The sequence below is a fragment of the Sparus aurata genome, chromosome 5, assembly GCF_900880675.1.
Source record: "Sparus aurata chromosome 5, fSpaAur1.1, whole genome shotgun sequence".
Lineage (NCBI taxonomy): Eukaryota > Metazoa > Chordata > Actinopteri > Spariformes > Sparidae > Sparus > Sparus aurata.
In genome coordinates, this window is record NC_044191.1 from 8,759,676 (window position 1) to 8,781,888 (window position 22,213).

The 22,213-nt window shown below is 43.7% G+C and overlaps 3 protein-coding genes across 3 annotated transcripts in view; 1 reads left to right on the forward strand and 2 right to left on the reverse strand.

Annotated features, from left to right (window-relative positions):
• grk5l (G protein-coupled receptor kinase 5 like) overlaps positions 1-8,611 on the reverse strand; it is a 31,789-nt gene extending 23,178 nt beyond the window's left edge. The window contains exon 1 of the mRNA XM_030417840.1: positions 8,109-8,611. Within this exon, the coding sequence (XP_030273700.1) occupies positions 8,109-8,160 (52 nt within the window). The 5' untranslated portion in view covers positions 8,161-8,611. The remainder of the gene's footprint in view (positions 1-8,108) is intronic.
• Positions 8,612-12,459: 3,848 nt separating this feature from the next.
• Positions 12,460-15,971, reverse strand: lsm1 (LSM1, U6 small nuclear RNA associated). Its single transcript, XM_030415978.1, has 4 exons — positions 15,801-15,971; positions 15,587-15,655; positions 15,275-15,390; positions 12,460-13,368 (listed from the first exon to the last, which is right to left on the reverse strand). Exons 1-4 carry the CDS (start codon positions 15,844-15,846, stop codon positions 13,198-13,200), a joined length of 402 nt encoding a protein of 133 aa, XP_030271838.1. The 5' UTR covers positions 15,847-15,971; the 3' UTR covers positions 12,460-13,197.
• Positions 15,972-16,432: 461 nt separating this feature from the next.
• On the forward strand, positions 16,433-22,179 carry bag4 (BCL2 associated athanogene 4). The gene is made up of 5 exons (XM_030415976.1): positions 16,433-16,755; positions 17,306-17,425; positions 17,628-17,864; positions 18,015-18,284; positions 19,227-22,179. The coding sequence occupies exons 1-5, from the start codon at positions 16,663-16,665 to the stop codon at positions 19,683-19,685; spliced, it is 1,179 nt and encodes a 392-aa protein (XP_030271836.1). The 5' UTR covers positions 16,433-16,662; the 3' UTR covers positions 19,686-22,179.
• The last annotated feature ends 34 nt before the right edge of the window (positions 22,180-22,213 follow it).

Below are 22,213 nucleotides of genomic sequence, written 5' to 3' on the forward strand. Positions count from 1 at the left end.
AATCCATGGTCTAACACAGCGTCAAGCTGTGTTAGACTCCCTCTCGAGAGATAAAGTTTGCAGACCGCTAGCTAACGTAGTTTTAGCATCCTCAGAAACGACCGCACGACAACATTACACTGCAGTAAATGGGTCCAAATATAAAACCGCCATCAAAAAGCCACAAATTGCCGTATTTGTTGGAATAAATAAACAAAACTCACCACCCGAGAAGCCTTCCTCGTTGTGGGGAAGCCCTGTGAAAGAGGGAGTCTAACACAGTTTCACGGTGTGTTAGACCATGGATTAAATTCACACCGGTATATCCCTTTAATAGTTTTGTCAGTAAAATCTATGAGAATTGTGATGCAATACTCATTCCCACTAATAGTGAATCATATCACAATAGAAATATGACTCAAAATAATCACAATATGATGTTTTACTTCCGCCCTATGACTGGATCAAAGGGGTCGATGTCACAAGCATGGAGAACAACTTTATTTTTGGGACACAGCGTTACCAGTCATCCTGACTGCCAGCTAACACGGTATCTTGGGATCTAATGTCACAGGCTGAGTGCTCCTGAAGCATTCATGCTGGGAAGTGAAAACACATTTAACAAATTTAATAATGAAAGCAAATCACGTCTGAGAAAAGTGATAAATAAAAAATGTGTATGAATGGGTCACGGACAATAGATTCTCTTCTATCAGAGGAAGCCAGTGATCAAACGACAGGCTTGTTTCCCTCTCGTGTATTTCACTCAGCCTCCATTAAGCCTCTCTACCCAATAAAAGTCAACGGCATTATGTCACGGCCCCGTCCTTTCAGAGGGGTCCTGAGGGAGGAGCACTCCAGGCAAGTGTTTTTGTTTGTGTGAAGTGGGATAAAAAGTTTGTGTGTGTGTGAGAGACTACTGTATATTATTCATGCTGACACAGCCATAATAGGGACAACAAAGCCCTGTGTTGTGTGTCTGGCAGTGGTGGTTTGCAGATACAAACAGGTTACCCGGCTCATTTTACCAGAATTCTGTTGGTCCTGCCACCCGGCCTGCTCAGACTTGCTGCGCCATTCCATGATGAAGCTACACCGCCCCTGACCCCACATCCCCCCAAAACCCCTCTGCAGCAGGATCTCAAAGACAAAATCTCTTGTGCAGACAAATACCTCGTAGCTGTTATCTTATGTTACCTTGCGTATCTTCTTGTAGTCACAAATCCGTTGGCTTGAAGTGCAACGGGGCCAAAAATGTGATACGATTGGCCGCAAACATAATCTGGGACTCCGATGATCCTTTTACACGGACCGACTTGATGCCACCATAGTGATAATTTAATCATTTTAGGCTTTTCTCTATGGATTCGAATACATTTGTAATTTAGTAGAACTTTCAAACATTTACTAAAACTCCAATGGCTGCGATGTATTACTTGATTTAGGATTTTGACAACCAACCAGCCCATTAAGTGATTATTTGACACATGTGCAACCCAACATTTAGAAGCGAACTAAAAAAAGAAGAGAATAGCAACCAAAATAGTATGCAGGCTGGGTAGACAGGAGGTCCGTGGGCTTCTTTAACTCGGAAAAGATCGACCGCAATATAACAGGGACCGTGAATGATTGTTATCGCAGTGTAACTATTTAGAAACAGCTGCCGATTCTGTTCTGTACCACTTCACGCATCTTTTGCTTCGGGAATGCTGGCACGCTATCCAAAATCACAAACTGGGGCTGAATTATGCCAGTGTCATTCGGTTCAGTGTAAAGTAAGCAAAACCAGCATAATGAAGGGTCCCTGTTGATATACAGATATACAGACTGGTGACGAATCAAAGGAAAAACCAACATCAAGTCGTTCAAAGGGTAACACATTAATGTATGTTTACAGGTACAGTGCTACTGCGTTTGTGAAAAAATAGGAGGCTGCACGTGACTTGATAAATTGCCTCCAGTGATGTCACTCAGTGGTTAAGTTGCATTGTGGGAGATATAGGTACCAGATTTTGAAGAAGAGTGTGTGGGGTAAAGACGTGCTATCTCTGGTTCTGTATCCGTTTGTTTTAACACTGTTTTGAGTTTCACAGAGTAAAGGTGCTGCTTTACAAAACCTGGTGACCGTTGACTGCCGGGCTCAAACACTCGGGCCTGTACCTTTCTTTTGATGTACACCACACATGCACCCGTCACTCGGTTAAGACTATGGTGAAAGGTGACTCATGCAACCATATCACTTTTATCTGCCTCTCTGTAAACCAGCACCTACACGGTTTTTTTTGCACCACTGAACCTTCAAATGCACCTTCATCTTTGTAATGAGGGGTTTATGCGCTGCAGCCCGACTATAATATCCTTCTCTGTGTAATTGTACTTCTTGCTGACACAGTCTGATCACGTCCTGGGTTCACATTCTCAGTCACCCGAGGAAGAGTTCTGTTTTGTCCAAAAAGTGAACGGGCAATTATTTATTGATGGCTTTTCCATAGATCTAATGTCACTTTAGTTGAAACACAAGCCAGCTGGTCAGAAAATATTCACATTTAAGGAGATGGAATGAAAAGTTTCACTCTTCGTCTTAAAGGAGACATGTTATGCATATTTTCTTGTTCATAATTTAAACAGAATAAAAAAAAGCACAAGTTAACTTATATTGTCTGAAAAAACTCGGTTATAGTTCCTGTCTCTTTAAGATCGCCCTCCTGAATACCCTGTCTGCTCCCATTGGTCAGCTCACACATGCCTGAACTAGCACTGCTAACAACAGAGAAGCTGTGGTAAATATTTTTTTTTACGAACCAAACTGTCTGTAATGCATGAATTATCCAAATGTGTGACTTGGTGACATGGTGTGATGTCACAAAGTCACAAAAATAAAGTTTCTTTAACTGACAGTTGGCTGACTAACGATCAATTATCGATTAATCATTAATAATCCCTAATGCAGAATTTGACCCTGTTAACTTTCAAGATCTTTTTAGGAAAAAAATCTAAAAGTATAATAGGTCACCTTTAAACAAACTGTAACAATCTATTGTTAGCTGGAGATTTAATGCTTGGTCATCGATTAATTCAATTATCATCATCTTGTCTCAACAATCATTTTTATGTACAGGTTTTCCTTGGGCAGAATTTTACACCAAATGTCGGAGAAGTGTTTTTTTACTTGTGCAACTACAACCTGCAAAAACACGACAGGCCTACCGTGGAAGCCAGCAGGCGTTGGAGAGGAATTCAGTCTAGTAGCCCAAACTAAATACCCCGGCTCTGTTACCGCAATTCAAGAAAGGCATCTGGATGCAGCAGTGCAGTTTTTCCCCCTTACTCTCATTCACTTCGACAGCCGATGACGTTCGCTCGCCTGGCTTGGAATCTGCGACTGCTGCCAGCAAGAGTTGTGAATGGGGAGGAGAGCAGAGACGCGCACGCACACACACACACACACACTCACACTCACACACACACTTAATAAGCTCAGGGTCTACTGCACTGATGTTCTAGTCAGAACCGCCGGGTTCAGGTTACATTCAAACAAAGGAATTCAGCCCCATACCCCTCATCTGCTAACACACACATAAATCTACAGTATACCCTGTTATTAAAGCTCCTCACTCAGTCTACTTGTGTATATGTCGGCTATAACATTAGGAAGGCAAATCCAAACAGATCGAGCTGAAACAAACGGCCGTGTCAGGCTTGTGGAACTTTCTTCTTCATCCGCTGTGACCCCCAATTTCCTCATCTGACAGCAGAGCTTTTAAAGACGAGCGCACCAGCGTTTCCTGCTGCTCCGTCATGGCTTACGGTGCTGCAGCTGTCAGATGATACTCAGATGATCGCGAAGGAGATCGGGGTGTTTCATTTCACCGCATACTCATCATCCATAAAGTATCTTCCGCAGAGACCGGAGAGCAGCTCCACAGGAAGATGGAGCTTGGATGGCAGTAGCCCACTCAGTTTGTTATGTAACGATCAATTTGATTAAATAGCTTATGGGGCTGCATCTGACTGATGGTGTATAGTACCGCTTGGCTTTATGTAAGATAGCGGTCACTTAAGGGGACGGTTCAATGTGATCGGAGCTGCTTCTTTGTATATGGAAAACAAAATGAGTTATATTCTCCAGTCTGTGATAAACATAAAAACATCCACCTCTTTTTGACCACAGGTTTGAACTCATTTAAAGCATTATAACAACTTAAAAATGTAAAATGACTAATATAAAATTCTTAGTGTTGTAACAGTCTCATTTCAAACTATGCCATGCAGGCTCTTTGAATTTGAGGGAATTTAGCCCGTGCAGCCCTTTAAAATTTGTATATTTTGATGTTTAAAGGAGAAGCTCACCCAAAAATGGAAATTCAGTGCACCCGCATGCTGATGGAAAGTCAGGTGAAGGATTTTATTGTAGTTCACAAAACATCTGTGGAGCTTCGGAGCAAAACGGCGTTGCAGCAGTCTCCTAAACAACTGAAGTAGCTGGGGACTTAAAATGCAAAAAAAAGAATGCATAAAATGGCTCCAGACAGCTTGTACGGTGTAATCCGAGTCTACAGAAGCCCCCAGAGTTCAAATTTATTTGACAAACCATTATATACACCCTCGATTTGTGTTCCGGCTCGGGTTCCCACGTCAAACACTCATCGTTTTAGGCACGAGTTGATACGTTAAATGACATGTCATCTTTTAACGTCATCAGTGATATAACATTCTATCCTCCCATCCCTACTACATTCCTGGAGAACAAACTGCTACATAAAGCCTGTTTACAAAAAAAAGGGGCGTACCATAAGCACCTTTTCATCTCTTTACGTCAATTTGGCCAGACGAGCTGTACGGAGCCATTTTGCGATTTTTTTCCTCGCCGTGAAGCTCCAGAAATGTTTAATGGAATACAAAACTTCTCCCCGACCTTCCGCTGGCTTGAGGGGGAGTAGATAGCGTCTGAGTATTCATTTTTGACGAATGCGTCCTTTAATCTAGATCTCTAGCTTCTCATAATCAATGACAAGACCTCACAAGAACTTGGCAGTGAAGCCCAGCGCAGCACTGTCAGGTCAGTCATCGCTGACACAGAAGAGCCAAAGAGCGATGCGAGGCTGGCACCGGGCCTGTTTTGCCACTCCTGGCCTGGAGATATCAATAGCTTTTTATTTCTGCGCCTCGCTGCCACTCGCTCTGTTTTAATGATGGGGGAAGGTGTGAGGACGCTGGCATATACCACCGCAAAGGCTGCAAGTGTAAACTGGGGTTTCCTGTTGTGGTTTGCTGGGAGCGTTTGGACAGAGGACGCATGCCTCTGAGACGCGCTCCCATAAACAAACAGGAATAAACACTCTTTATTCGCTCCATTCACATTCTCTCACTGCTGCTGGGACGTGACCTAAAATGAGCCTCTGTGTACACTGGAGTCCGCCACACATGTGAGTGACAAGCAACGTGCACACACGCACACACACACACACACACACACACACACGCACGGGGACCTGCGCAGTCTTTGGCACCGGGCCCTGTAAGATAAAACCGCTAATGATTCAGACAGTTAAAAAGGACACAAGCAATAACACACTCCCAACAACCTGTGACATGTTTCGATGTGTGCAGAGCAATAAACTCAATCGCTGATCTGCTCTCACATGGCTGCGTTTGTAGGGCCATTGATCAAACTGCTGCTGCTGCTGCTGCTGCTGCTGTGAAAGTCGTGCTTCAGCCATCAGCTCAAAGAACCATCTCATCCCTTAATGTGAAACTGTAAAAAGGCCTTTTCTCTCCCACACACAGTCGGGGCAGGGACTGGATGAGCACCAATGGAGCAGCTGGGACAAGCAAGATCTGTCATGGGTCATTAACTGCTCTTATTAATTCATGAAGCTTAATTCGCCCGGCCCAGTCGTGCTCTGCGCCCATAAAACAAGAGTCCACATTGACCTGCCAGCGAGTGCATCCTTCGTTAGGAGGGTTCTGACAGCATGTCAGCTTCCTGATTCACTTTATCATCATGTTAATTCCCACGAAACTCTCTCTGCCCTCTCTGCAGACGAGCCCTTTAAAAACGGACAAATGGACGGAGCTTCCGTCTTTTTTCCCGCGTCAGATCGCCTCTAACCCAAACTATGCTGCATTTCTACCAAAGTGCTCTATCCAAACGTACCCCCGTGGTAACTGTACCCAAACTTGAGATGTGTTTTCGTGTTTCCACAGTGGACAGTGCTCATACTTAAAATGTAAGCTGTGAGGATTTCCAGCAGTTGGGAAACAACAGTGGAGACTATAGGGGACGGGCAAAATATCAATAAAGCAGTATATCGCGTCGTTTTCTCGACAATACGATTATCAAAGGTTAAATCAAAGCTAGCAAGTCAGCTATACGGAGGAAGCTGAGACAAAGACATGCACATAACAGCTGCACAGATGTAAAAAAAAAAAAAACAGACAAACAGCAAACACAGCTGCCATCAACTGAGTGTCTTGGGTTCGCCTCTGTGAGCAGGTTTGATACGAAAACAATAATCCGGACATGGAGACGTAACGCTGGTGCACTGAGCAGCAACAAGCCTCCGTTCATTTTGTCTCCCACATATACAACACACCAACAACTCCTGCGTCGGCAACTCTGAGAGGGCACTTTTTTTTTTTTTTGTTGTGCTCTTTGCTGACGCTCCTTTTGAAATCACGATATCACAATGGTCCAGGGCTTGGTACGCGTGGGCAACACATCATGAATCAACGCAGGAGTGTGAGTGTTTGACCACAAGTTGAGTGATTTAGATTTGAAGGGTGCTTCTAGTGAAAGATTGCATCATTTACTCTGTAAAGACGGCAGCGTGATGCGTGTTCAGAGTTCCTGGGAAATGTGATGGTGGCGGTGGAGTTTTTAACCCCCTGGCTCCCCAAACAGATTCAGGGGCCTCCAGAAGACTTTCACAACACGTTAAAGGAGCAGTTCACCCAAAGATGGAAATTCGGTCGGCGTGTTTTCAGCCTCGGGCGTATAGAGTGGGCTGAGGTTTCAAAGTCGAAACAACATTTCTGGAGCCTCACACAAAACACAAAACGGCTTTATACGGCGTGTACAGCGAAACCCAAGTGTCTGGAAGTTCCAAGAACCCAAACTGATGGGTGAATGTCATCCACTCTCTGTTTTAAACCTGAAATCTTCACTTTGCCATGTTGTTGGGTTTTTTTTTGTGGTTGTTTTTTACATTCTAAAAACAAGTCCCCATCTCCTTCCGCTCTTTAGGAGGATGCCCCAACGATGTTTTCCTGTGACGCACCAGAAATGTTTTTTTTTGTCGACTACGAAACTTAACCCGACTCTCTATCCGCTTTGGGGTGAGTAAATAACTACTGAATTTTCAGTTCTGGGTGAACTTATCCTTTAAGGGCAACAATCATGGCGTCAGGCTGCACGGTGTTTACCTGCAGGCCTCCCCCCCTGCCCTCAACACGACCCTGTCCTCCTCGAAAAAAAGAGCCACTGGTGACACTGTGCACCTTCATACCTCGGACCCTACAGTCAAACTGCATCTGGGCCTCCAGCTTACACACTAATAATAACCAGTGTGTCTCTGCGCAGGCCTCGTGCATAGATCTCAGCGGCAGGCGCGTCATCACATCACCGTTCAAATGCCAGCCAGCCTACACTCATTTATTCCCCCTGTGAAAAGAGTCATTCCCCGCTCCGATGTGCGCCCCAGCATGTATAATGTTGCGAAAGAGCGCATTCATTTTGCACAGACAGCGAAAGCGGATGTGGGAGGCAGAGGCAGACCCCCCTCCCTTCCCTCCCCTGCCTTTACATATATGGGAAAAACGCATACGATCTGTCAGAATCTGTCAGGGTAAAACCATCCAGGAGTTTCATTTCAGGCTCCCGTTAATCACCAGATGAATCAGTGCCACTGAGATGCGTTCACGCTCACTGTAATACTGCATACGAGTCATTTTTTTCAGTTGCATCTGTGGGATTTACCTGCTGGCCGGAGCCGTACAGTCCGCAGACTACCTACTGCCGTCATCACCACGATTATTCCCACCTTTTCTGCATATCGAGCGCAAAATGTGACAGAGCCAGGCCTACTTAACTGTGTGCACTCAGCTCCCGTGTGTGTGTGTCAACTTACCCTCTCTCGCTTTCAGCAGTACAGTGTTGGCTACTATGTTCTCCAGCTCCATCAAAAAGAAAAAAAGAAAAAGAAAAGATCCTAAATGCAGAGGTTTTCGGTACAGCAGCGTCTGCAGCGAGCACAGCGTCCTTCAGCCCGTCCGCTCTGTGTTTTTCTTCACTCCTCGTCGGTGTCCCGGCAAATTTCTCTCATATCAAAGTCGCGGGGGATAAAACAGGATGTCATAGATTTGCTTGCAATGTAAGCTGGGCATGGTTCTTGTTGTGGGCTGGAAGTGCGGCGCAGCATTTCTACTCCAATCCCCCCAAAACCATTCCATGCGTAATGTGGCCGCGGAATGAGTCCGTTACAGAAACTGTTCAAGTGTGAGGCACCGATGTACGCGAACCCGGGTCCTCTCAGTGGAGTCTGTCCAGCGGTACACCAGGATACTACCAGCTTTACATTTCAAGAGCAGGGGTTGGCTGAGCGCACCAGAGAGGACATCAGCGCCCCCCCCTCCCCTTCCCTCCCCGGCTAGTGCGTAATCAAAGTGGGCTGGGCCTGCGTGTTACCGCTGCGTCAAGCCAGAGACAGGAAAGACGACTCCACCGGAAATTCAGCTAATTTGTCAGCATTATAAAAGCATAATACGACCGTTACTTTCCAATGTATTATAGTCCATTCCAGTCCATTGCAGTCCAAGAGATGGATTCATCAACTCTTGAACGCATGGTGTCCTCTACAGATATTAGGAAGACGTATAAACTATTTAAAGGGCAACTCCACTAATTTTTCAGATTTCTTACAAGCACTTGTAAGAAAGAAAGAAAGAAAGAAAGAAAGAAAGAAGTAGCATGAAGACATTTGTGGCTCGGGAGGAAGCTACTTTTTTTTTTTGTTTTTGTTTAAACTACAGTGATGTCATCCAGTAGCTCATTTCCACTGTGGGTAATGTAGGCACCAGGTTTTGAAAAGAGAGATGAATGTGTGGAATGAAAAAGGTGAGGGGCGCGTTCGCATACTTTTTATTTTTATTTTTAGTGCATACTTGCAGCTGACCTTACAAAGTAAATACTGTTGCCTGCAGTACGCATACAGTTGGGACGTACTACAGTACTTCGTCATGACAGTGCGCCTTGAGCTTTTACCCTCTTGGTCCTATATCTAACGCAGAACATAGTACTGGCACTTAAATGTGCTTTCATCTGTCATTGTGGTGTCTGTCATCTGTCAGTAGGCTGGCATATGTTTGTGCTGTCTCGGCAGAGGATTGTGAGTCAGAATAGCCAGAATAGCATGCTGGCTTGCATACTGCAAAGTGCAGCCGGACGTTGCAGGACATCCTGAAATTCTTGCGTAATTGCATTTCACGTACTTTATATAAATCTCATAAAAAATCTTTTTTTCTGGCATTTAAATAGTATGGTAGTATGGGTATCGGAATGCGGGGCCGATCTCTTGTTTGGCATTTGTCTTCCTTTTCAAAACCTGGTGCCTACATTACCCACAATCCAACTTAGCCTCTGAGTGACGGGAGGTAATTTATCAGATCACAAGCAGTTTCCTCTGGAGCCACAAAAGTCTTTATACTAATATAGTATTACTGTATAACTGCAAACACACTTGAATGTATACACGTGTTAAAAGTAGCCTTTAAAGCTGGCAGAGTTCTCCTACACAGGTGTTTCCACTTGGTACCTGATTAGCCCTCCTCCTCTCAGGCTCTGAGGACATTCCCCTGACTCTGAACAGCTCAGCCGGTGACGTCAGCCATCATTCACTCAAGTCCAATCAGAGCAGAGGTCTAATCAGCCAGAATCATTGATAACACCTGTGAGGGAATTCACAGGCGTCATGTCTGAGACTGTTGATGTAAATAGCTGCTCTCGCCATCCTGTCACTTAAAATGTTCCTTCGTCTCTGCTGTTATGACACAAACAAGGGTTAAATCAGCTAACTGTAATGACCATGGGATGGGGGAAAAGTGAAGTCGCCATCTGGTGGTAGAATGATGAACTAGCCTACAGGACATCATGGAATTGGCCTCCTGGACACATTGCTTTTGGCAGCACTCCATTTTTGGATTGTACTTCTTTACTGGCCCTTTTTTCATATCTGACAGTAGAAAAAACACACTATCTCCACTTCCTGCCTCTCAACTACAATTCAGGGGCAAATAGACCAATGCACTTATTACTGTATTAGATGTAGTTGACAGCTTTAGTTACTGGTAAGCCAGTATACACAGGGCAAAATTAGATTACGAATAGATTAAGAATAAGTGATCTGTGAAAGGAAAAATCACAATAGACTGGATAAACTTGAGTAGTTAAAGACCATAACCAGTTTCAACATCAAGTGATGAACACATTAATGCATCAATAATCATAATCCATTAATATTTACATTGTTCTAAAACACCTTCTTTATAATGAGTGCATGAACTTCCGACATTGGGTACATTTTGATATTTTTACTGAACTGTGCAATTTATGAGAATTTTGGTTGAAACTTTCAAAACTTCACACTTCACGTGCGGTGTCGCAAAGCATCTTTAGCACGCCAACCAGCTAGCCCCAGCCCACCTTGGTACAAAGCTCCTGAGCTAGCGGTGTACACGCCAACACTCCCTCAGGGCTTTGAGCTCCCGGTCAGGGCTGCTAACTGCACGGCCAACTGAGCTAACTAGCTAACAGCGGCTACAGTTGGCGGCAGTTAACCAGTTACTCTCACTACTATTTGCTGAGTAACAACAGATGGCCAGCTCTTACATATCACACTTTTATGTAACAACGGCTACTTCTAGGCAAACAGAGTTTTTGTACATTGTAGCACTGATTTTACTTGGACTATCATGTTTAATTTCACTTCTAGGCACATAATGTAATCTGTTACTCAATGAAAATGATAACTTCCCCTTTCACTACAATCCCCAGCGTTGAGAACCTCTGCCCTCCTGACCCACGGAGTCCCCTTTCACACCTTCCTTAATAAAAGTACCTAAGTTTTAATTTGAAGTTTGCCCGGAAGTGACACTCTTGTAACTGCGTACACCTTGACGTCTATCTGAAAAGTTGTTGTTTTTTTTCTAACTGTACAGTGCTCACAGTAAAACACTCACCATACATTAAATCTCGGCGGGCTTCACGTGGTGCCATGATTACTGATGGAAGAGTTCAGGCCGTCCATCAGGCCGTACAGAGGCGGTCACAGGGTTCCTGCAGGGCGGCTGTTTAATATGAACTCACTGTCTCCGTCCGAACGATTAACAGGCTTGTTACTGACTGATGAGGGCAGATAGGATCGATTTCTCCGGACGCGCTCTGATCTTTATGAACAGGACATGAGGTAGTCTGAGGCACTGATATGCCGCCAGCCTGAACTCAATTATCCAGATCAATTATGATCCCTCCTATTAGATTTCATATCAAGTGCACGAGTGTCACGTTTGATGTCACATTGCAGCATCAGAAGGCCACTGGGCGATATGTTCTTAAATCTGCCCAGTAACCGGTAACCACAGACATCTTAAGGCTTACACCATATTAACATATAGAGGCAACAAGTGGCCGCGGTGCGAGTCTACCTTCCAGAGTTTCAAGTGAGAATCCGCTGGATGTCTTGACAAAGAGACCGCAGCATTTATACCTTTGAAAGCATGATACCACTGAATACTTTTAATGTGACTTCGGGGCAATTTACATCCTTGTTTTAGGTGAACATAACACATCTTTTAATCCAAGAAATGATGTTTCGCTAACCCTAACCAAGTGGGTTTTGTGCCTAGATTTAACCAGAGCATAAACATTGCATTATGAAAAGTGAAACTTGAAAATGGAACCTAAAGAAAGGTGAAGTTTTAACATCATTGTGGTTTGGCAGAAATGTACTTTGGCAACATTTATTTTGGCAATTGGGTTGCCCAAATCTACTCAAATCAGGTCTCTAGGCTGGGAATGTTTTGTTCCCAAATATCTTTCAAGTGCAACTTCATATTGTCATGGTTTGAAAGGAAGTGGACCAAAACATAAAAGGGGCATCATTTGTATGTGGTGTTTTTCTAACCCTAACGGAGTGGGTTTTGTGCCTAAACCTAACCAGAGCATAAGCAAAGCATTGAGACAACAGAAAACATGCAAGTTGGACCTACCAAAGAGAAAAACTGACACAAAGAAACAAAGTTTTAACTTATCTGTGGCTTTGGATAAATGTACTTTGGTGGCCTAAATTTAGTCAAATCAAGGCTCCAGGGTGCACCCAAAGCATTTTCAAATGTAACTTACCATTTTAATTGGTTGCACCTGACTGTAGCTTATGGAAACAAATATTAGCCCACATTTCATGTAAATCTGTAAGACTCAAAAAATATTTGATGTTGATTTATTTATTTCAGTTTGTCAAGCACCTGAAGCTACTACAAGGAACTCCTTTGGTTGATTTTGGAGGCCCCTGTGGACAAAAAAGTGCTAGTGTTTCTACCATCAAAACCATAAAAAATTATGTCAAAAATAAAACTGTATCAGGAAAAATGTCCTCCTGCTTCTTTTTAACTGGTTTACATACTACTCACTGTAACCTTGCTTGGGAAAAGTTGGCCGCAGCAGTGCAACCAGTGTAAAAGCTCAGCCTGGAGCCCTGCAAATATTTAAACCCTTCATGCTTTAGTAATACATTAAATGCAGCAGGGGAGGTCAAACAGAAAGGTCAGATGGTGTGATCACACAGACACGCCCTTCATAATGAAAAACTAAACTCTTTAATGGAGCATAGCAAGTAGATTTTACCGTAGCAGGCCCACTGATCTCCAAATAAAAAGACAAAATAGAAAGTGCTGCTGTCAAATAATTGCTGAATAACCAACAGTGATCGTTAGGACAAACACATATTTCATTTCGCTGTCATGTCTGCAAAACTGAGATTAGCTAACACATGTTTTTTCTCCAAATTAAATTCATACAGTACACTACAGTATACAAACCCAGCATGATGCAGCCTTGTACCCATAAAAACAAAAACACGCTCTCATGCTCTCTCAAACTCAACGTAAAAACCTCTCAGTCCGACTCATACTGAGAAAGAGGCTCATGGAATCAAGGCGACGGCGTTAGTATTCGTCTAAGTTATCAGCTTTGGGGATGGAAAGGCCTCGGTCCTTCAGGACCTGCATTTTGACTTTCTCCGTCTCCTGTTTGGCTTGCTGCTGCAACCGCTGTTCCTCCAGGATCTCTTCAATGGAGACCTGCTGCAGGAGTGTGTCGCAGGGCTTATCCACATCCTGCAGAGACAGGGACGACATTTCATCTGTCACTCGCTTGTAACAAACTGCAAAACGTACGTATATTTATACGCAGTTACATGATTAATTGATTGAGTCAAGTGATCTTTTGTACAATCAACAGTCCAAAACCCAGACTCTCCATTCACCCTCTTAGATGAGACCTGTTGATCAGCTGTATTGAGTTTTCGCCGTTTGACACTGACGGCATTAGCAGCGACTCAAGTTTCTTTCCTGTTTAAACGGCAGACTGATCACTCACAAAAATATTTTTTAACAAACAGAACACAAACATTTTTCTGTTGATATTTAGCTATTACACCGTTGACCACGACGTGATCAGCCAATATCTAACTCTAAAGGTGTCTGAAAATAAACTAGTCCAACATAGTCACAAACTTAGCCTGCATGCACAATGAATCTCCTCCCGAGCCAACTATTTAAAGACAGGAATCAATAACAAATTAGAATTTAATTCATGATTAAATGAAATTGAAATGGCAGCTCAGTCCAATTATCAAACTGCTGCAAACCTCTCCTGCCACAAAATGTGTCAGCATGATTCGGACTCTGAGCTCGACAACGGTGCATTCATGTGTTGTGTTGGTCTTAAAGATGAAAATATAGCATGCCATCGTGTGCCATGATGCCAACAAGTTCTATGCATCGATTCTCTGTCGACTAAATTAGATGTTTACACTTGTCATGCATAATATCCTCTGCAGCAGGAGAGGCTGCGCTGCTGTCAAAAATGCAGATATGCGACTGGACGCATAATGCATATTTATAGAGTGAGATATGGAGTCTGGGTGCATGAGTCACGTTTGCAGGCCTAGAGGGTCGTATACTGTCACTGTAATGTGCTTGAATAAATTCTAAATCATTAGAGCAGTAGTTATCAACCTTTTTGAGTCATTGCCCCCTCAGGAAAACGTGGGTTGTTCAAAAACTTTCTTTTTAGTAAACTCTGTGTACACAAACGATGTTCTGAATGCTCGAGTTCATGTGTAGAGATGTGTCGAGCCTTCTTAGTGTTTTAAAATGGCGATTTTGACGCTAGCGTAAAGAGTGCCCCTTCTACTCCCACTGAAAATGAGTTTGGCCCGAAAAAGAAAATACGGTCAATCTTAAAAGTGCCTCGTTCGTCGTAATTATGCTTTGGGGTTGCACCAGTATACTGTTCACAGTATACCACAGTATGACAGTAATCATTAACATTTACTTAGCAACTAACTTTGTGTGTCCAAGCTAAAATCTCGAGGCACACCTGTATACATATCTGTGTGAAATAGCCTCGATGATGTGTTATTTCATCGTTCAGTTTTATTTTTGGTTTGCTGCAAGATTATTACCATTATTTTTTCAATGGCATAAAAAACTGCCTCTGTGTTAAGAAATGAATGTGTAACAAAAGGACCAATATGATAAATGAAAAACTCATACATCACTTGTTTTGTTGTATAGTGCACGCCAGACCTGAACACCTTTTGGGAACCACTGAACTACAGCAGTAAAGTGTACTGTGTTAAAATACAGGACATAATAGCTTTTGAAATGAACTCTACTACTACTTTAATCTCCACTACTACCACTCCTACTACTACCACTACTACTACTACTACTACTACTACAGTAGTGGTGGTAGTAGTAGTAGTAGTAGTAGTAGTGGCACTACTACTACTACTAGTAGTAGTGCTGACATAACATGTTGAAGATTAGGCAATAATGAATGTGCCAATGACATCATTTCGACTGAGATTAACCAATAGTAATAAATATCAAATCATCTGCTGTTTGTTGAACCCCGACTTGTATCACGTTGCTTAACTTATATCATCCCAACACACACACACACGCACGCACGCACGCGCACACACACAGATAAAAGAAGGATGGTCCTACTTACTATCTCTCCGAGCAGCACCACATTCTCTCCCCTCACAATGAATATTCCTCGGGGGATGTCTCCGAATTTCTTCCCCACGTGGATGCGCTCAACTGTCTGGTGGAAAACTAAATTGGCTGGGGAGGGACAAGAGGAGCAGGTTGGGTAAATAAAAAAAGCAATGTCACACGGAATAACACTGATCGGGAAAAAAATGGTCCGAATGATATAAACGTCATGACTGAGCCTTCGTGGAGCTAGATGACAGTATTTGTCCTGTGTTTCGCACCTGTATTTGTGTGAATAAGTAGGAGATAATTAAACGAGTTTTACCGAACTGATCAATGCTTCTGAGGTAACCGATCAGTGTTCTGCCATCTCGGAGCAGCACCAGATGTTTCTCTGCAGGACACAAACAGGTTAGATCACAGCATTACAGGTTACAAGTGATCCAGTTTGTGTGACACACACGATGCCACATCTTGAAAACGATTTCCCACCAAGCTATCTGAATGTTCGAGGGAGCGGACCCTCCTCTCCGACTTACTGTCGATGTCGTCAATGAGGCTTGCCGTCCCTGGTACGTAGTTCATCTTGGGCTGCTGTTTATATTTATGTTTATTATCTTAATGTAACGTCAAGCCATGGGTGTTTCAAAATATGTTTCTTTTGAGAAGAGCACAGGAAGTGTCTTTATACACGCCTGGGATAAACTTCCTGTTAACCCTTTGGGCGCCGCAATCTAAAAAAAAAAAAAGAAAAGTGTTTTTTTTTTTAGGACCGATACTTTAAGGATACATTTATAGATAAACTTTATATCAAAATACGGTTAGTTTTTAAATAATAAAATAAAAGTTAACGTTGAAAATAAAAATGAGGTGTTGATTCAGCTGTATGACGTTTTTCCAATTGGCTACTGACGCACATGCGCGCCGAAGATCGTTAGTGTACAAACAACAGTGACAGTTTCGGAACTACTCTAAACCTCTATCCCATTGTAGTCATAGTGTTATCTAAATGCCGTTATATTTTTCATCAAATTGCACCATGGTAGTAGACCGTAGTAGACCGCACAGTGTCCCAGCTTTGTGTGGTATGAGCGAAATTACAGCAGATCCTAGCGACCCGTAAAGACGTCCTTGGTACCAGAAATAAGCAACATAGTGAGACCTCTGTAGTTTTACTCGAGCTCCTCGTTAAAGAGACAGGGCAGGATTTTCCGGGCTCGGTGTCATTCAACGATTTCCTGATTCCGATCAAGCGATCTCCACTTCTGTGGAAAAACGGCAACACTGTTGTTAACAGTTTGGACCAACTGACCACTCTTCCACGTAGCGTTAGGCTTGTTAAAGGTTTGTTTCTTTGCAATGGCACATGACAGGACAGCTGCCCGGGAAAGCGCTTAGCTGATGCACCATCATCAAATGCAGTCCAATCTAAAATCTGGCTGGCCCTCGACTTGCAACTCGGAAAATAATATCGAAAACTGGAAAAACAACATGGTAAGTAGCCGGATACAGCTTGGACAAATCTCCTGGGCTTGCCCGCTGCCTCTGAGTGTGTTTACCATCTGAAAACGACCAGAGTTTGCTCAGAGAAGTATTTTTATCCAGCTAGCTTGCGTAACGTTAGAGATCTCTCACGCTAGCTCGGCGGAGCTAGCTGCTATTATGTAATAGTTGCTGCTACACTGCTAGTTCAGCTGTTGTCCCGAGTTTGTGACCTTTATCTTGATGTAACAGCACTGCTAATAGCACCAGAATAAACTGCACGTTTTAACAATAGATTATATTTAGTCGAATATTCAACTTAGCCTGTTTCCGGTTAGCTTTCCTGCATTTATCTGTTTTGATCGAAACTGGTTCAGCGAGCACTACATGAGTCAGTGCCTTTGTTTACTTTGTTGCTGCCTTTTACTGCGAAAGGCGGCGACGTGTGATACATGTGGTTTATAGTCGGCTGTGTTGGCTTGTATAGAGGTCCGCTCAGATTATAAATACAGCCACTCTTGGTGCTTTAATAACTCCCCTGTCTGATGTTGTGTGTTCACAGGATGCTCCTCAGTATCCAGGCTACCCTTCACACTACTGGTATCCCCAGTCTCATTCCACAGGACACTATGCAAATACCTATCCATCTGGATCAGATGTTCAGCCACAGTACAATCCACAGGTACAGCTCATGACGCAACCTGGCCCTCTAAGTCCAAAGGTGTACATTAGGAGTAAATCTACTCATTGTGCTAAGTCCCTTAAGTGCTTTCACCTTTCACTCTCATTTTCTCAGTCCGCTACGTTGGCTAAACAGTTACATCACAGTGATGTGGATATGTCCACACTAACGGTTAACCCTCTCTCTTGTGCCTTCTGTGTAGGTGATGCCTGCAGGTTATCCAAATGGCCACGGCGTCTACAGCCCAGCGCAGAGTCAATATTCAACAAGTGGTTTCCACCCATCCAACCCGTTCTACTGTGCTGACCCTCAGAGACCGTCTCCAGGTCCGTATCCTAACCAGGGCTGCCCAGCTGAGCAGAGCAGCGGGCCGTCTGGACAGCCGCACTCTCAACATCAACATCAACACCATCACTATCCTGGTCCACACTGTCAAGGAGTGAGTTCACAATGATGTAACATCACAGTTAATTGTCCAAGAATTTAAAATTAAGTAGCTGTTTTTCCCAAAACAAAATTGCTCTCTCACCCAAAAGAAGGTAAACATCTTTGACAATACTACATACATCTGTCCTGCCTCTGCTCTCAGGGTCCTGGATATCCTGCTGGACCGTACCCTCACTATAGCGAAAGTGGTCATGCGATGCCTCCAACCCCACCGTACCCCACAGGTCAGGCTCTCCACCCGAATCCCCAGGCTGAAGCGTGGGCGCACTCTGGTGTGTATGCAGCCTCACAGCAGCAATGGCAGCCAGGTCAGCAGCCGCCACAAAACCACTACGGGAATCCCGTCCGTCCTGCTCACCCTCCGGCGTGGCCAGGGACTGGGACTGGCGCTCCACCACCTTACCAACCCAAGGTAGGGGTCTGCAAGAGTTTAGATGTGGCTTTAATTTTCAAAAGATTCCTAATTGTTAATTAAGTGAGGTAAATGCAAAGTGATGCGGATATAAGACATAAGGAAATCCTATGCTTTAAAATGAAGAAAATGGCATTGATAAATCTAGTTAAGGTACAGTCAAACTTGGTTTGATCTGAATTTAATTATCAAGAAATATCTGGGCACATGTCTGGTCAGGTTGTACAGCATCTGATTTTGGCAGTGATATTATCAGCTGTACAAAAAAAAAAAAAAATATTAACATTATTTTAAGAATTAGAATTTTGGATGCTCATACATTGAGTACTTAAATCGTCCTAAGAGCTTCTGAATGTTTGAGCTGCAGAGCCATTGAGGTCACATCCAGGAGATAATTTCAGTAAATATGAGTAAAACACAGGCTTCCCTCATCGTGTGTGTGTGGGTGTGTGGGTGTGTGTGTGTGCCACACAAACATAAACACAGCAATGTAATTTTTAATCACATGGGGTCCCCTGGTAATACTAGTCCCGTACGAATAAGGTTTAGATGTCAAACACTAAAGCACTGAGGTTTACTACAGCATGAGCCCTGTTCTCACAGGACTAGTATTACCAGGGGAACTCATGTGATTTAGAAATGACCACCCCATATTTGTGTTTTGTGTGGCGCATTCACACGGGATAAGCGAAGTCTGTATTTTACTTATACCTATTGACATACTGTCCTTGATATGATGTTCAGGTTCTGTCCAATGTCAGCCTTTAGAAGCTGAGTGCCACATTGATATTGATATAGTTTTGGCTTGTTTTGCCTTGTGTTTGAAGCATTTGCAGCTCAAGTAAAATATGGTTGTGAAATGTGGGTTTATATCATATAACGTTGGGACATAAAACATTTTAAACACGATATTTCACTATCTTTTGTTTTGTGTTACTATAGGACCAACAGCAGCATCGTCCCCCACCCGTGGGACCTAAACCCAGACCAGCCCCATCCCCGAACCCCCCTAATGGAAAGCCTGCCGAGATAAGTTCGCCTCCCCAATTGTACAACAGAACCGGGAGAGGTGATCCTTCACAAGGTGAGCCCCCGCCCTCGGCCCCGGCCCCAGCTCCGGCCCAAGCTCCGGCTCAGTCTCAGCCCCTGAGCCAGAACCCCGGCTTAGCACGGGTCCAAGAGGTCATGGCCAGGGTGCTGCTGCTTCAGGAAGATGTTGACGAGTTTGTTGGCAAAAAGTCAGACAAGAATTACCGATGTCTGGAGGAACTGCTGACCAAAGAGCTGCTGGTGCTGGACTCTGTGGAGACTCAGGGACTGGAGACCATCCGGCAAGCCCGAAAGGAGGCCGTACAGAGGATCCAGGCCATTCTGGACCAGCTGGAGAAGAAAGCCTTCTGAACTGGACTTGTTTATTGGTTTGTGGATCACTAAGTCTCGCTGTTTTCTTCTTCCAGATCTTCCATGGACACAGTGAGGTTCTATTCTTGTTCCTCTGAGCTGTGTTATCAGAGGTTTCATTCCAACACTATGATTATAAAAATGCCTACAGTAAGTGGCATGGACTCAAGAACAAGATAGAGCAACTGACTGGTACATGGAGTCAACCTCTAAAGCGTAATTATGCTGGTATAAGAGATATGGTGGGATTAGATGTGCAGACTGATGGTGGTACATATCACAAGTGACTCTCAGCCTCAGTGAGCGAGTGAGTGTGCTGACTCCACAACCTGACACTCTCAGTAAGCTCATCTTCTTACATCATGCCTTTGCCAGCATAATGCAGGGCCGAGTCTCTGGAAGATGAATTTATTTAGCGCCACATTACGTCTCTTCTCCAACCTGTGATTCAGATTCTCATCATGCTGTCCCTCAGGAGCGCGGGTCAGTTTTAGTCCGATCCGTCGTCTTGCAACACGTGCACTTCGTTTGCCGTCTACTAATACATTTCACAGTCCATTTGCATGATCAGGATGTAGCCCCCGATACAGTTAGTTGCCCATAGCCACTTACGTCTCCACGTGTCTGCAGGAATAGGTGCAATGCTTTCCCTTCTCAAGTTGTGCTCCCTGCCCTGCATGCACTTGATACAGCCACAACATCTTCCGAGCTCAGAATTGGACCTAGAACGTAGCAGATTAGTGAAAACCCCCTGAAGATTGCTGTCCCCATTATTCCATCTTTTGGATGAATTGCTTCCTAATTGCGGACCTAGAATCAGACCTACATATGAATGCCATGTATTTCACTCTAGGAACTACTGTTACTACAGTTACATAGGAACAAGTTTAAGAATGACATGAAAAGCTATTGAACTTTTCTTTCTATCCCTTTTTGTGAATTGTATCCTCCAAATTAAGTGTTCAGTGAGTTGCTGTAAAGGATATAGGAGAGCTTGTGTTTTTAAAGGAACAGTTCGCCACAAATTCCAAAAGCTGCTTTCTCTTGAATATAATCAAAGTAGATCGCACTTGGTTTGTTGTGCCCGAAGCGCCTTATGAATAGCTTTTGACTCAACGGCAATTTCCCCTTCCAGAAATCATGACCCGGTTCCTCAAGATAATACCAAGACCTTGTTGTGAGCAGTTTCATGTCAGAACTGTTTTCTTTCTACTGAACTGCACCCGCCTGTATCATTGCACAGACGGAAACGTGCATCTACTCATGAACAAAGACAGGGTGGGATGTAAGGGCAGAAACACGGTCGACGCAAGTTCGCAAACGTTCCAAGCTACACCAGACTGGCCGCACGCGTCACTGCGTTTCGAGTGTCAAGTGAAAATTGTAACACAAGCGCAGGCTCAGTCTGAGCATCGCAGCCCCGGGGCGCCGAAGCTTGAAACACAAAAGCTGAACCCCTCTGTTTGGGTTCATTTCCGCTCCAGACAACCTCAGGTTACCAGTTTCCAAACTCTAGCTCAGCATGTGCATACGCATCGACATATTTGTGACACTTTGTCACCTCTTCTTTTCTCTCTTTCCTCCCCCACGTTCCTCCACACACAGCAGGTTTGTTTACTACTGTGGTCATGGCAACACTCAGAATAGCTCTACAGTGTCCCCCTGAGGACCGAGTCTGTGAGTAGATGGCTTGCTTTCTCCTGCTCCGTGATGCGGAAGGAAAATAGTTCCGACGTGAAACGGCTCAAAACAAGGTCTGCGGATTATCTTGTGTAACCAGGTCAGGATTTCTCAAAAGAGGCACTGCAGTTGAGTTTTTCAAATGTGCGTTTCTTTTTCTCTCTTTGCGCACAACAAGCTGAGTGGCAGGTAGTTCCTTTTATTTTGAAACGGGCAGACATCCCTTCAGCCGATATCTCCAAAATGTGTCAGCTCACAGTGAAACAATTTAGATAAATGGCCCTTCAGGCAAGAGGAGACAAGCAGTTTTCATTATGGGGTGAACTGTCCCTTTTAACACTTTCAGTCATGTTTTGTGCTGAAAGACAGTGATGGTTGCAGCCCTCAGATCACTTGTTTACTTTGGACCTTTCTGTTTCCTCAACATCCTTGTTCAAATGCAGATTTGCGCCCTGATCCATTTTCTTGTATAGAGCAAGTCTTTTTTTTTTTTTTTCAATCATTCTTGATGTGTTGATTTAGAAAAAAAAAAAGAGTGCCATATATCAGGGGATGGTTTTATATGAATAGGAAAAAATTAAATAAAAATAAGATCACAAGCTTTGCATGAAAAAAGAAACAGTCATCTGTCACATCTGTGTTCATTTTCCTGTGCTGGTAAGTTTCTGTTAAAATGGAGCACAACTCAACTGTACAGTCTCAGATGTAATGCATGTTTCCAACACAAGATGGGAATCTTTGCCTGATTAATATTGAAATTATTACAAGTGAAAAAATAGAAGAGAAATAATTAAATGTCAGTATATTTTTTAAATCTGTGATCAACTGAATTGTTTTTTTCTCTCACA